The sequence below is a fragment of the Ambystoma mexicanum genome, chromosome 6q (genome assembly GCF_040938575.1).
Source record: "Ambystoma mexicanum isolate Mex_15411 chromosome 6q, UKY_AmexF1_1, whole genome shotgun sequence".
Lineage (NCBI taxonomy): Eukaryota > Metazoa > Chordata > Amphibia > Caudata > Ambystomatidae > Ambystoma > Ambystoma mexicanum.
Window position 1 is genome coordinate 986,257,810 of NC_090937.1, and position 16,227 is coordinate 986,274,036.

Genomic DNA, 16,227 nt, shown 5'->3' on the forward strand with positions numbered 1-16,227 from the left:
GTGTCTAATGAACATGAAGGGAGAGAATCCAAAGTTGCTTAGGTGGTCCATAAGTCTGCAAGGCTTTGACTTCACTATTGAGCATAGGCCAGGTGCCCAACATAGCAATGCTGATGGGTTGTCCAGAATGTTTAACCGACCTGAACAAGAAACTCATCCAGGGGTGGATTAGTTCCCCCCTGCCCTTAGTCTGGGGAGGGCGAGTGTTAGGAAAGATTTCATATTTGAATGTAATTTTCCCTCCATGTGTCAACCCCCAAACTTTTTGCTGCTGTTCTACACCCTGATCTAACCTTTGCCAGAGAAGCGCAGCCCTCAGCCGCACTCCTCTGGGCTTTCGCTCAATTCTTATGGGGAAACTGACATGCCCTTAAGACAGTCAGTACTGGGAGACTTTGTTTCCCTTAGTCCTTTCCTCATGTTGCAGCTTTTGTGCAACATGTAACAGGTGTACAATGTAACTTACCTTACAGTACACTTGGGTCTCTAGTCATTCCAAAGGCCGTAGAAACTCTCGCTGGACTTATTATGAACTGTGCAGGTGTGTCACGGACAGGACTGGTGGCAGCTATCGTTTATCTTATGTTTTGAACCCTTTTTTGCCATGTTATCCACGCGTACCGCGTTTGGCACGAATAGGTGGCCTGGCTCCAAAATGGCCATGCCACAAGGTTCTTTGTCCTGTCCTTTGGCCATCTTGCCCCTTCACCTTCCCCAGGTCGAGCTGACCCGGGTCAGTCCTTATTTGGTCATGCACTTTCCCGCGAAAGCCAATGCTTCTGCATGCCTTGTGTGTGTGCCTCCAGGATGTGGGCTGAGATGTCTGCTCCCAATACACATCCTGGGTTCCAGAGAGTCTGCAGTGCCCTGACTGCCTGGGACCACTGTGGTCCGTGATTGGTTCAATATAGAGTGAGTGTTTGTGAGAAGATCTCCCATTGGGTCCTCTCCATTTTGGCGCGAAGGGAACTTTGGATAAGAGGAGGCTGAAAACACCACTACCCTGTCGATCTCCTGAGTTCACACCGAACAAGGGATAAGGAGCCAAGTATCCTGCAACAAGAAGCCGAGTTGAGGAACCGCTGGTGATCCGCTGGAAGGTTTGGCACCCTGAGCCCGCTGTCGTCCTGCGAGACCCCTCTACATCTGATCGTCCTAGAAGTTCTGCGAAGGCTCTTCAACCCATTGGAATAGTGGGACCAACTATTCTTGGCACCTTCATCAAACCCTGCAAGTAAGCCTCTTCGGAAGTGTCCCTGGGCCAACCAGTGGGCTGACCAGCTTACATGGGACGTTTTCTCTGTCACCGCCGCCGTTTCGAAAAAGCCTTCGAAACCTGGCATACTGCTAGCTCTGTGTCCACTGCACCCTCACACCGAATTTCGAACACTTGGCATTCCCAGGTCTGAAGTGAGATGAGTGCGCCCGGACCAGAGTAAAGGCGGCTGCTGTGTTGCCCTGCTGTGGCAATGACCTGTGCACGTTTGCTGCATTTGTTACCCCCTTGACCCTGAAGCCTGCTACTGTGGAAACTACACAGTGTCGAGACGTCCTGATTGTCGCATTCGAACCTGCCAGCAAAGTGAACTGAACTGGCGAAGTCTGGGTCTGCCTGCGTCGGGGACCGGTGAGTAGTCCATACCCCAACCGGTGGCCCCTAGTGCAGGAGCCCATTTCTTTTCTACTGCTGTTGCGAAATAGCGACTCTATCCCGCACTCTCAAACTGCCTCTGCCCGCAAGCAGAGGTCCTGCTTGAGTAGTGGGGACTTGTTCTTCATCCACCTTCATGAGCTGCTAGTGACCCTTGAAGAGACCCTATTTTGTCCATTGGCACCAGCGCGTGCAGGTACTATTGAGCATAAGACTCCTCTCTTCGTAGGGCTTGGACTGCCTCTTAAGTTAGGTTTATTCTCGATGTTGAACTGGGTCTAAAGATTACTTGCACTGCCTGTTTTCCTCCCCATCTAGGTGGTCTACATATTCCGTGCTGTTAACTCCTTAGACCCATCGGTCTTGTATATATATTGGATTGATTGTGATGTATTGGTTTACTTTAGTGTTACTGTGATTATTTGCTATGGTCTATGTTACACCTGTCTGGAGTAATTCATAAGTGTCCTTGCTTTGTGTGCTCATTGAGGTCTTTCAGTCACCCTCACCCCTCTTCAGACTTAGTCTTGACCGCCACCATAGCTACCCTGATTGGTCTGGCTTGTCCAGAGGTTACCCTGTTCCAAGAAACTAGACTGGCCTTCTGAACCTCTGCCCCTCCAGGTCAGAGTTCAGAAATCCGTCTTAACAGTATCATCAATGAAGATTAATCCCAGTCTCAGAATCTGGGGACAGAGCATAATTTGTGCCATAGTCCACACTATCCTCTGATTCCATACGGAACAAAGCTGGGGAATCTGCAGGGATCCACTCCTTTAATCATTTGTTGATTGTGCTCTTTATTCCTGATGAGATGTGATTACTTCTCTCTCCTTTATCACCGACTGCAAGTATGGCAAATGGTGCATGCACAATTACATTTCTTGCCAATGCTCCTGTTTACCTTGAGGGAGATTCCGCTATTCTTTGCATAGGAAGAGATCTGTGGCCACAAATTGATCTGTGTGGCTGGTGTTCAGACCCACATGCGATCTGGGCTTATCCAAAGCACACTGCCACCACTGTATCTAGTGAAAAATGCCTAACAAATAAATTACTCCCTCAGCCCATATCCTACCCTACCCTCTACCAAGTTGGGAATTGCAGCAGTTTCAGACATTATATGGAACTCAGCTGCACAACAGCTTTGGCCTGCTGTCCTCTGTCTAGAAAAATGAAGTGTGACTGGGAATGCTCTGGAGTGTTCTCTTCCTGGCTAGCAAAAATGACATGTTCCTAAGAATGTTTTAGCAAGCGCTCCTTCACCCATACAATGATTGTGTGGCTAAGGATGCTATAGTCTGCTTTCCTCCACCCTTTCAATAAAGTGTGCATACGAATGCTTTTGGTGTGTTCTCCCACACCTAAAAAATTAACGTAAGCCTAAGAATGCTTTGTCGTGTTCTCTTCTCCACCTACAGAAATGGCATGTGCCTAATAATATTTTGCCATGAGCTCTGTTCATCTATAAAATGAACATGTGAGGAAGAATGCTTTGGCATGTTCTCTTTCCTGCCTAGAAAAAAAGACATGTCCCTTAGAATGTTATTGGGTGCTTTCCTCCATTTATAATATAAACATGTGCCTTACAAAGGATGTGTTGGTGTGCTCTATTTTCGCCCATAAAATGAATGTGTAACTAAGAATGCTTTGCTGTGTTCTCTTTTCACCTACAAAAATGATGTGTGCCCAAGAATGTTTTGTCATACTCTCCTCTACCTATAAAATGATTTTCACCTAAGAATGCTTTGGTGTGCTCTGTCCTCCATCTATGAAAGGAACATGTGACAAAGAAGGGTTTCTTCCCAACTTCAAAAATAAAGTGCAAGCCTAAGAATGCTTTTGGCGTGCTCTAGCCCCCACAAAATGCATAAGAATGCTTTAGTGTGCCCTGCGCCACCTATACAAATAAAGTGTGCGTACGCATGCTTTTGGCATGTTCTCCCACACCTACAAAATGAACATGTCATGCTTTGGTCTGTTCTCTTTCCCTCCTACAAAAATTCCACGTGCCTAAGAATGTTTTGGTGTGCTCTCCCTCGCCAACAGTATAAATATTTGCCTAAAAATCTTTAGTGTGCTTTCCTCCCCCTACAAATAAAGTGTGTCTAAGAATGCTTTTGGCATGCTCTCGCCTCCAACTGGAAAATTAACATAAGACTTTGAATGCTTTGTTCCTGTCTACAAAAATGACATGCACCTAAGAATTTTTTGGAATACTTTCTTCTCTGCCTTTAAGATGAATTTGCGACTAAGAATGCTTTGGAGTGTTCTCTTCTCCATACAAAAGTGAAATGCACCTAAGAATATTTTAACATGTTCGCCTCTGCCATTAAAATGACATCCTCTTAAGATTGTATTGATGTGCGCTCTTCTCCACTTGTTAAATGAACATGGACTTAGGAATGTTTTGACAAGTTCTTCTCCACCTATAAAATGCATGTGTGCTTCAGATATGTTTTGGCATTCTCTTTCCTCCACCTACAACATGTGCATGTGACCCAGTATGCTTTTTGTGTTCCTTTCCCATCAACGAAAATGATGTGCCTAAGAATGTTTTGGCCTGCTCCCTCCTCTGCCTTTAATTTTAACGTGTCACTAAAAATGCTTTGCATTTTCTCTTTCCATCTACATAAATGATGTGCACTTAAGCATGGATATCTTCTCCTCCGCTACAAAATGAACATGTGCCTCAGAATGTTTGCAATACTTGCTTCTTCACCTATAAAATAAATATGTTTCTAAGAATAATTTGATGTGTGCTCTTCTTCCCACCTATAAAAATGATGTGTGGCTAAGAATATTTTGGCATGCTTTACTCCGCTTATAAAATTATGTGCAGCTAAGAATGCTTTTGCGTATTCCTTTCCCACCTGCATTAAAAAAATGTGCGTGTCTGAGAATCTGTTGGTGTGATTTCTTCCACCTTCAAAAATAGAATGCGCCCAAGAATGCCATTTGCATACTTACCACACCTGCTAAAGGATTCTTTGGTGTGTATGTGCTCCAATCCCCAATCATCTCCCAACAAAATCCTACCCCAATTCCCTAATTCTAGCTATGCCCCATCATTGATTTCGAACCACCCTAGCCTGACTCAAACTATGATCCTGCACTCCCCCCTAACTAAACAAATTCCCTTCCCTATCAAGAGCTATGTGGATTTGCTTCTGACCCGAATTCTACACATGCCCCTTTATATACTCACGAGGTTGGGACCAGTCGAACCACCTAGCTCAAACTTCAGCAAAAGCCAGAAAAGCTGACCTGCTCGAAATCACTGAAAACCAAGGGATTCCAGTTCTGCTTGAGCTGGATCGCTCATGCTTACATCTAGCACCCTCTGCAAGTCCTAGTACAATGTTCCCATGATCACAACCAAATAGCTTGTTGGAGAGTAGTCTACCAGCCTTCTGCATCCGTTTAAGCTTATCAAAAATATAATTTACATCTATATTTGTGGAGAAGGCATCTCTGATTATGTTTTAAAAATTGCAGGTTATTTTGGTAGTGTTGTCTGTTATCTACCTTAGTAGTCCGTTTCATCCCGTCAACCTCCCCCTTCCATCACAGGTTTATGTACCATTCATAGTTTCATTGTTACACACCTAGGGAGTACTAGGAAAATAAACAAGTTACATGAAGTTCAAACCTTTTATTTTTTAACAGGTTTGTCAAGAACTCGGTTATCTTTCTGATTGGATGACAAAGGATTTTCCTTGTTGACTTTACCACTCAACCAGGACATGGACCTGAAAGTCACTTTACCTCTGTTTCCTCAAACATTCATCAGACCAGTCTCTTTTTCATTGATCCTTGGAACCTTGACTGCCAGTTCCAGGATTGAGAGATTCTTAGACCAGTCACTTTTGTTCAGGTGTCGCAAGGAACTATGATTCCAAATTCATTCCAATTTTCAGCAGTTTTCAGAAAACATTTATGGCTAGAAACTTTGACTTGAGTTACAGGATTCAGTGGTCAGTCTATTTTGCTGCTTTGACTTCAAGTACCATGATTCAATGTTCCTTAGATGACACTAGGAACCTTGATTCCAAGTTTCAGGTTTTCAATATTTACCCAAGCAAATCCTAATGCACCATAAGGAAATGTGCCTCTACCTTCCAAGGCTCAATGCTTCTCAAATAAAATTATTTCTCAAGCAGTGGTTTGAATTTTCAGACAAAGCTCCAGGATTTAGTGCCCCACTGTTATTCTTTTTCGAATGTAAACTTTGCATCCATTTTCCATGATTCAATGCTTTTTAAAGCAAACAGGAACTTTGACCTACATTTCCAGGATTTAGCGCTTCTCCGCTTATTCATTTTCCTATGTGCCTTTGATACCACTTTTGAGGTTACAATGCTTCCTAACGCAAACATTCTCACTTGGCTTCAAAGCATTGACTTGAAGTTCCAGGATTCAACACTTTACACATTCATATACCCTTTGGGCTGCTTTCCGGATTCCATCCATAGAAGCTTCTCGTCTGTGTTGTCGCCCTTCCTTTTTTGGGTTGGGATCTCTTGTCCTCATCTGTTGGCTGTGTACTTGGTTCTCCTCTCTGGTCATTGCCCTCCATGAACTTCTCATCGGCTTGTAGCCCTGCGCAATGGTTTTTCCCTGTCACAGACACCTCTTGGCAGTCTTCTTATCATCTGGCTTCACACTTCTGTCTCTCGCTCTAGAGACTCTCAGCGTTGGATCCTTTGCAGAACAGAAGACACTTGGGCAGAACTAACATTCCTGGCTGTCCACTGACTCTGTGTCCGAGATCCATCATTTATCATGTTGTTTAATTGGATCCCGGGATTGCATACCTCGAAATTGATAAGAGAATCTGGATGGACCTGTTTTCTTGGTTTTAACTTGATGAGACAGTTTCTCCCAGATTTACTTTGCCACAGATCAATCACTAGTAGACATTGACATGCTCTCTTTTTTATGAAGCCACCATTTTCCAATATTTGTGTTTTCACCAGAGATCACTATGGACCAACTTACGGGTGAGCCAGTTCCACCGAAGATGGAGAACCTTTAGTAAGATTACACGTGTCTGATCTCTGATAAAGATTACATATGAGGGGTGCACACAGCTAAATCACGAGAGCCTAGAAAAAGGCACTTTGTACACCTCAATAATTCTCATTGACCAACAGTCTATGTCAAACTAAAGCAGGATAACGACATTTAACAAAAACACAAAGAGCATCTACAATGCATTATGCTACACTGCTCCCTGGTGACACTCACACAATCAGACTCTCAGAGACTCCTCTGTGTGTCAAAAGGAGGGAAGAATTTAAAAGATCAGTTGGTACACTCATGCTACAGCAAGGACGCACCAAACACATCAATTAGGTCCACGTGGGGTGTTCCTGCGGTCCAAGGCCGTTTCCCTTCTAACATATGCACTGTCTGTTTTACCATGAAAAAGTACTCCTTTATTGATGGAGCAAAACTTGAAAATTATACAGTCACATAAACTGCAAGAGGTAACACAATGGAGTTCATTTTCTATAGCGGTGCAATGTAAATGGAAAGTGTAAAAGCCTTGAGTAAGGCTTGCATGCCTTCCATTCACGGCACCCAACATTTTCAATCATTTGTATAACGGAGAGGAGCGGCCGAACACAACTTGCGTTTCAGCCACCTCCATCCTCTCCTTCATACAAATGCTCCAGCATTTGCGCTGCATGGATTCTCATGCTGGGCAAATGCTGCAGATCCCTGTGGTCTTCGTGTGCTTGATTCATTAGCATAAAGCAGGGGGACCCCACAGGGATCCATTGGAAACGCTGCCTGCCATGCAAGCATGGTAGACAGTGTTTACAAATACAATTAAACCCTGCCTGACATGGTTACATGTCGGGACAGGGTTTAATGGTAATTGTGAACACTGTTTACCATGTATGTGTGGCAGGGTTACATTGTAATTGTGAGTGCCCTTTACATGCGAGCATAGCAAGCGGAGTTCCCAATTAAAAGTAAACATGCCAGACAGCGTTGACTCACTTTGCACTGCGGGATGCAAAATGAGGAAAATGTGTCGGCAGAGCCACAAATGGCTCCCATCGTCAAATTACACTTTTTGAGAAAATTATCTCATGTAAGAGCTGGGTATAAAATGGCTTTAGAATTGCATGCGAGTATTTGATATGTGGTCCACAAATTTATGTATTACTTTAAGGCTGCACAAGTCTCTAGTTGCTAAGAATTCTTGGTCCGAAGCAAGCTGCAATTAGGGTTATGCATTGCAGAAACGTGCATTAAATAGAAAAAAAGAAATACTTCTTGCTTTGTGAAGAGGCACATTTAGGCCTTAACATTTGTTTGTAATCAATTTGCACACATTTTACTTGGATTTGGATTTCAAGCTATCATTTTTCTACTTTAATTAGCAGTGCACACAGGGTGTAATTGAGTTTAAAGTAGAACAGGTCTTTGGCTGTATGAGTTGATTGTAAAGAGCTTTCCCTGTGACGTTAAATAATTTACACAAACTTGTTGCATGCATTTTACTTATCTTGTGCACTTTGGCTAAATATGTAGTAGAAAAATATTGCAAGTTTCCAATACAATCTGTATTGATATACTCATTGATGCCCATTCCCAAATGAAATGATGATTTATACTATATACATACATAACAATTTGTTCTCTACTAATAATACCAACAGACATTGTTATTTTCTGCTTTTAATTACATAGCCAGATCTTGCTAGGGTTAGTGGGAACACCTTATATGGTTGATTTATTTTTTCCCCAGCTATTAATTGTGCAGTGTCTGAGGGTGTTTCGACCTTTCCCTAGTGTAGGGTCCTGCTATGACTGTTTCTTGTCTTCTTCTCCCAGAAGTTCGCACAGCATCCTGAACATGTCAATACTATAGCATGCAATATGATAAAGAACAGATCTTTCCCCCACAGTCACTGGGAGAAAGAACAAGATTTATAGTGGTTGGGATTCAGAATTTAAGCCATGGAGGCCAGAATTCTATACAACTGTGCATTGCTGAAGGAGCACAATCCAGCGACACAAATGTGTAACCCTGCTCATGGTGTCAGTGTCATTATGCAAAATGCACACTGATGCTTCTGCAACTCATAGTCCTGTTGTGCAGGAAATCCATGCCACTCATCTATGCAACAAAGGTGGCTACCAGTGATTCTAGTGGCCTTGGATAGGGACAATCCAACCGGACCGGTGTCACTTTTCTAAATTCACAACCCCAATAGTCACCCTAATATGTCCTCCGAAAATTGCAATGGATCAACAGACAAGCAGTATCTCCTCCCAGAGACTGCCCATGGGCAAGGTGTATGGTACAAAGCACGAGTCTGGTGCATGTCAATAGAACCACACATTCCAAGTCCCCTTCTGCCAGCACTATAGATAGCCCACACCAGCAAACACGGGAGGAGCAAGCAGCCCCAAAGGTTAGAATTAGGTGCATGTTGGTACACCCAGCATGCATACAGCAGCTGATCAAATCGTACTACCAGATACAAAATTGGCTATTTTGTATATGCCTTCTCATACCTTCTTTTGAATTCTGGTGGTCAAAGCAGCAAGACCTGCCAGCTGGCTTCTCTGTGTATCATGCATTGCGGCCGTAATGTTCTTTGCATTCTTCCACGTCTGCCGACGTATGGCAAATGGTTTCAGAAAATCCAAGTAGGATACACTAGAAAATAGGTCAGGTGGAAAAACACAGATAAAGATTAATTACTTGGCTGCCAGGTGACATTTTATGTATTCATTGCACAGTGTTAAAAAAAAACATGCAAAATACAGCCTTACACAGTAGATCTTCCTCTAGAGTACTGTAAATTAATGAAATCTTATTTTCATTCTAAATCTCAATAAAAGAAACATAGTAATGAAGCTCAGTAATGACTCCAGGGCTCAGATTCCAACATGCTTTCAATGTTAAACTCTCTCATCTGCATTTAATTTAGTGCACACCATTTTTCCCCCTAACATCAATCAACATAAAATGTGATATAAAATGTGCATTTCTTCTCTGCATGGATATGTAAAATATTAGCAAAATTGGGTAAAATGGAGAACAAGTATAGAGATTATTTGTACACGCATTTTAAATAGAATGACTATTGTCTCCAAACTATTTCAATCAAATATATTTTTTAGAGATGTGCAAAATGTGACAGTTTTTCTGCAAGTATCATAAAGGTGTGCCCAAAGTCCCACCAAACTTTCTGAAATGTTATGGAATTTGCATATGAAATGTTCTAGAAATAATGTGTATAAATAGATTTTTCGGAACAGTATGCTGAACATGTTTTGAAGCAACCAATGAAAGATAAAGAATGCCAAAACCAGTCTGGAAGGCCCATCTGATTTCACGCACGCACAATTGTGAAACTACCAAGCTAAGAGCGCTGAGCACCTGCACACTTGAACACCCGTGAAAAGATGTAGTTCAAAAACATTTCAGCACTCATCAGCAACTACCATGCAATTCTTGAGGTAACACTTAATGCAAAAACCCAATGCAGCATGAAGACCTGCAAAATAAGTAAATGGGGAACAGTATCAGATAACAAATACTGGGAAAGGAAGCTAAAATGGTGATATGTGGAAGGATACGCAGAATATTGACACGTATGAGAAACACATTGGGCCTCATTCATTTTTGCCGGTATCCTGGCGCTAAATCCGCCAGGATACTGGCAAATGGTATTTCCGTTACTGGCACTTGGTCTGGTGGTATTACCGCCAGATCACAAGTGGCAGGTTAACAGCGTTAAACCACATTCATGGAGTCCCATAGGACTCCATGGGGAATTTGCTGGTATTACAGGTGCCGGTATTACCAGTGTGTAATACTGGCGATTTTTGCCAGTAGGTCCACCCCCGGTGTGGAAACATGCCGGTATACAATAATACAGGCACATTAATTCTGCACCGGCAAACATGTAGTGAAGCCCATTGCCATTGAACGTGCTTACAGAATTTGTCAGCTGAGAAACAGGAAAGGTCAGAGACCAGGGACATGATGTTAAAGACGAAGCTCTATTCGTGAATATTAAAAGAAATGATTCTTCAAGCAGCGAGAGCACTAGCCCCACTGACCCCCGAGGGAAAGGAAATGCAATTATTCAACTAGCAACACTACAATAAGCAAACACTTGGTCCTGCTTATATTTGAGTTAATCAATGGAAGAATTGAGCATTGATGGCTTCACCACTACTGTCTAACACATTGGGGGCAATAAGCAACAATACTACTTGTGAAGAGCGAGAAATACTACTCAGGGTGCTAACATCTCAAAAGGCTTAACCCATTAGGGGCAGTGAAAGCCGCAAAGCCCCGAGATTGGAATGGAAACGAGGTAGTGGCTCAGTGAGAATCCACAGCAGTCTGGCTAGAAATGGTCCCAATGGTTGAAACGGAAAAGGAAAAAAGTTACAAAGGGTTGTCACGTTCCGCTGTGTTCTTGCTTTAGTGGGAGATCCAGTTGATGGGCTTGAAAAGGTGGAGAGAAGGGAGTGAGATTACATAACTAACTCTCTAATAGAGATAGTACACCTTGAGGAACAAATGGAGGAGACAAGGAATTAGGAGGCACATCCCTCCATTTTCTGATAGCTGAAGGAAATATAAAGATGCTCTCGAAAGCTGAAAGAAAGTAAGAACAAGGAGATGTTCAAAGACAGAAGGGGCAGCAAGTGAAGGGGTAAGGAAGAAGTAAGATGATGTCAAGAACTGTTGACTAACATGGTATGTGGGGTAATGAATCAATAATTACAGATGTGCAAAACAGACAAAACTAACTCAATCAATTTGTACTCAATGAAATTATAATTTGATGACTGAAGTATTCTAGATTATACTCTAGACAAAGTATCCCTCCACGACATACACCTTGTTTCCAAGGAACAACTGAAGTTCCTGTCTCTGCATTCAACAAGGCAGGAAACATAGATGGAAAAAGGAAACAATGTGTCCATATATCATGTGTGACACATCTGAGGATATTTTCCTTCTTCCCCAGGGGGGGGCCTTTCCCATAGGGCCAGGGTGGTGCATCCACAGTACAATAATCCCCCTGGGGTGAGTGGGGGTCATGCACAGAGAGAGGATCACAGGGGAGGAAATCCCCCTTTTGGAATTGGGGAAATTGTTCTCAGAGAACGCAGTATTCTTACACCCTAATACACTTTGTCCCCTATCAAATACCAAATACCCCCCCTTCCATTGTAGCAACACCCAATATACTGTGCTGCAATGTTAGTGACTCTAATACTCTTTGACAGCTTCACTCAGAAGAGAATACTGAATGTTCTGCCTCAGAATGGAAAACCATTACTGGGACGAGAAAGATCACTCAGAGGAAAAAAAGTGAGTAGTCTAGTCTTTTTCGCAATGTCAAGTGCCGGAAGGAACACAGCTGGCCGGCACAGGAATTCAAAAGAGGCTCAGCTGTGAAGCTGATGGAGATCGATCCTCTGAGGAGGCACAGCGGGTCGCCTGCACCGGGCGGACAGAGAGAAGCGAGCAGGAAGCCACGAAGCAAGGGTAAGGAAAACCTGACGGCGGTCTGAGCTTGGAGGAGCAACAGGGTTGTTGCTTACCTCATGGAGACCACGGCAACCATGAGCCACCTGCAAGGACAAGCAACTGGAGAAGATGAGACACCTGCGGAAACGCTGCAGACCCTGCCATTCACAAGGGAGCGGTCGAGCCTCGACGAGCAACACAGGATCTGGGGAAACACTGGTATCGATTCATAGAGCGAGAACAGGTATGTGGGTTTACCAGAACGTGCTGAAGGTCCAGGGAAGCTCGAGAGTAAATATAAAAGCTTGAAGAGAAGGGTCTGGGACCACAATTGGCTGAAAGAAAGTTGCATACGTGGCAGGAGAGTGAACCAAGGGGCAGTGAACCTGAGCGAGTCGGGGGCACGCACCCAAATAAAGAAACAAGAAGCAGAGGGTCTGGGTCCCTGAAGATGCATACTTGGCAGAAGAGTGAACCAACGGGCAACAAACCTGTGCAAGTGTGGGACCCACAGCCATATCAGAAACCACAGTCTAAAGCCAGAAGTGTCTGCGACCCAGTAGAAAAAACATTTTATACGAACCTCTTTTCCAAGTCTGGGGATCACTCTCCCCTAGAAGATTGAAAACCAGGGGAACATAGACTCTGGACTTGTGAACGTGAAAACCGATACTTTGTAGAGGAGTATGCCAAGTGAGGGGAATTGAAAGACTGGGAATACAAGATATACAAGAGGTGATTCTTTGTGTGGTAACCAGTTTCTTGGAAGGATAATACACTTAGGGGAAAGGAGCATCCCCCTAGTTTTGGAACTTGCTATTTTGGAAAATAGTTTTTGCATCACTTTATTGCCAGCGAGCCTGGAGACCTTTCTGTTTACTTAGAACACCAAGAACACTGTTTATTTGAAGTAAAGGCATTCCTTGCACAGTTATAGTAGTATATTAATGTTAGGGGCAGTAGTGGGTTTTCTTTGGCACGACAGGGACTGACTCTTTTAGTTTTCGGACTTGCTGACATTTTCATTTGTTTTTTTGTGGCGGGGAAACCCCTGTTCGTTTAGGGATATTTTTCCAAACCTTTTTCCTTTAATAAAAGTATTTACCCAAAATCATGCCACCCTTGTGTCCGACTCTGACTTCTGCTCCTTTACACATGGAAAAGGGGATTTTCAAAAGGTAAGAGGGCATAAGAAAAGGGCTTTTCTTATGCTCAATAAGAAAAATTCCTTACCTCCACCCTTTTGGTCAAATTTGCATAGGGAGAAAACTATTATTTTCTTCAAAAATGTTATCACAGAAAAAGGAATGGTAAAGAACATGAATCATGGTGCTCCAGTAGGAAAATCACATTGGCCAGAATGGCTTCCCCACAATTAAAAACTCTAATGTGCATTTTTTAATTTGACATACTTCCAAGTAATCGGCCTAGCAATATTTCTTAAGGATGCATGTCCCACAAGGAGAGGGAGCTGGTGGTCAGAAAACAAGCATAACATGAAACCACTTCTGCCAAATCCCAAACAATAACCCTTCCTGTAGTCATTCTTCAGAAGAACAAGTTACTTAGCAACTGTAACGTTCTTTCGATTGGATGTTCCTCCCACGTATTCCTCATCTTAGATATACCCTTACCTTCAGCTTTGCTGCTTCGGAAATGTTTTCTCTCTCTCTCCACCAGAGGGTGCTCCACTCGAGGCGGCGGCGTCAATGTCCCTCGGCGGCATCCGTCGAGTGTCGACATCATCCGTAGTATAATTGCCTCGAGCGCGCCCTTTGGCCTCAGTTCTGTTTTTTCGTTTATCAGAGCCCATGTATTATAAACAAAGGCGTGCCTCTTATTGAACCAAGCCTTGAAAGAATTTAAAGTGTAAACCACGTAAACTGTACTGTGGGGTAGGATGGGAGGGTCGATGAGGAATACGTGGGAGGAACATCCAATCGAAAGAACGTTACAGTTGGTAAGTAACATGTTCTTCGAATGGATTGTGTCCTTCCACGTATTCCTCGTCTTAGGTAGACTCTCAAAGCAGTTTTCTATTGGAGGCGGGAGTACAGATGCCTTTTAGTCATGTACCGAATGTAGTACAGATTTGGCAAATAGACCTCCTTGAGAGGTAGTTGAGTCCAAAGCATAATGTTTGATAAAAGTATGCATGGATGATCATGTGGCTGCTGCACAAATGTCTTGTACAGGGACACCCCTCTTAAGTGCTGTTGAAGTTGCTATGCCCCTAGTTGAATGGGCTCTTAAGCCTTCAGGGGGATCTTTTCCAGCTAGCCTATAACACTCTGTTATGGCTAAGATTATCCATCTTGATAATGTTTGTTTGGTTATAGCTAGTCCCAATTTACGGCCAGTATATCCCACAAATAGTTGGTCACACTGATGTATTTTTGACAATCTTGAGATGTAAAAGCTAAGAACCCTCTGGGATCTAGCCTATGTAGTCTTTCCTCTTCCTTATTTGTGTGAGGAGGAGGGTAGAATGCAGGTAGAATTATTTTCTGTGGCAGATGAAAGTCTGAAACTATTTTTGGCAGAAAAGAGGGTTTAACTCGAAGGACAACCTTATCTTTATGAAAGACGGTGTGAGGAGGACCCCTCGAAAGTGCCTGCAACTCACTTACTCTGCGGGCTGATGTCAATGCAATTAGAAGTATAGTTTTTAATGTAAGAAGCCTTAATGGGCAAGAATGTAAAGGTTCAAATGGTGCACATGTCAGAAATTTAAGTACCAAATTTAAATCCCACACAGGAACTTGAAAAGGTATTGGTGGAAAAACATTGTTGAAACCTTTTAGAAATTGTATTATTAGAGGTATTTTAAAATAAGATCTTTCTTCTGATGAGCGCTTGAAGATAGATAGCGCTGCTACATATCCTTTTATTGTCTTAACCTGGAGCCCCAGATTAGCTAAATGTAACAGAAAAGTTAATACCATTGGAATATCACATTCAAAGGGATCCACATTCTTGTCCCTGCACCAGTTACTGAACTTGTTCCAACAACACCGGTACAAGGATTTTGTTGCTGGCCTTCTGGCCGAAAGCAACACCTCCATAACATCATCCGGAAAGGTCCCAATCCTTGTATCTCAACCTCTCAGAAGGCACGCGTGAAGGTTGAGTATGTTGACCTCTGGATGGAGAACTCTCTCTTTTTGGAAGACGTATTGGAGGGCAGATGGACATGTCGAGAAAGTCTGGGTACCACGTTCTCCTGGCCCAATCCGGGGCAATTAGGATCATGGTTTTCCTGAATTTTCTCAACCTCCTGATTACCTGAGGGATCACAGGGACTGGAGGGAACGCATATAGAAGAGGAAATTCCAACCCTACTACAAATGCGTCTCCTAGAGCTCCTCTCTGGGAAAATTCCCTTGAGCAATACTGTTCGCACTTCCTGTTGACAATGGTCACGAACAGATCCACTTGAGGGGTTCCCCAAAGGGTGAGGATCTCTTGAAGGACTTCCTGAGCTAGTTCCCACTCGTGGGAGACTGTGCTCTGCCTGCTCAGAGCGTCCGCCACTGTGTTTTGCTCTCCTGCTAGATGAATGGCAGATAGAGATATCCCTACCTGGCCACTGTGTTGTCTATCATTATCAGGACATTATTTTCCCGTACAGAGGGCAGGAAGGCCTTCAGAGCTAGTCTGATCGCCCTCAGCTCTAATAGGTTGATGTGTAGTCTGGACTCAGATGGAGACCAACGACCACTGATTGTCAGATCGTTGGTGTAGGCTCCCCACCCCATGAGTGAGGCGTCCATCACTACAGTGATCTCCGGCCATGGTTGCCAAAAAGATTGTCCCTTGAGGATGTGTTCCTTGCAAGCCCACCATTGTAGATCCTGAGCTACTCTGGTTGGAACTTGTAAAAGATCTGTCATTTCCCCTGAAAATTGGGACCATTGAGTCCTGAGGGCCCATTGAAGGGATCTCATCCTCAACCTGGCTTCTGGCACCAGAAAAATGCAGGATGCCATGAGGCCGAGCAACCTGAGAAAATCGAAGGCCGGTAGATACTGGGCATTCTGGAATTTTGTCG

At 43.5% G+C, this 16,227-nt stretch overlaps 1 protein-coding gene across 1 annotated transcript in view; it reads right to left on the reverse strand.

The window, feature by feature from the left end:
• Positions 1–16,227, reverse strand: part of LOC138516409 (EF-hand calcium-binding domain-containing protein 6-like) — a 697,038-nt gene that overhangs the window by 16,629 nt on the left and 664,182 nt on the right. The window contains exon 18 of the mRNA XM_069631506.1: positions 9,191–9,335. Within this exon, the coding sequence (XP_069487607.1) occupies positions 9,191–9,335 (145 nt within the window). The remainder of the gene's footprint in view (positions 1–9,190; positions 9,336–16,227) is intronic.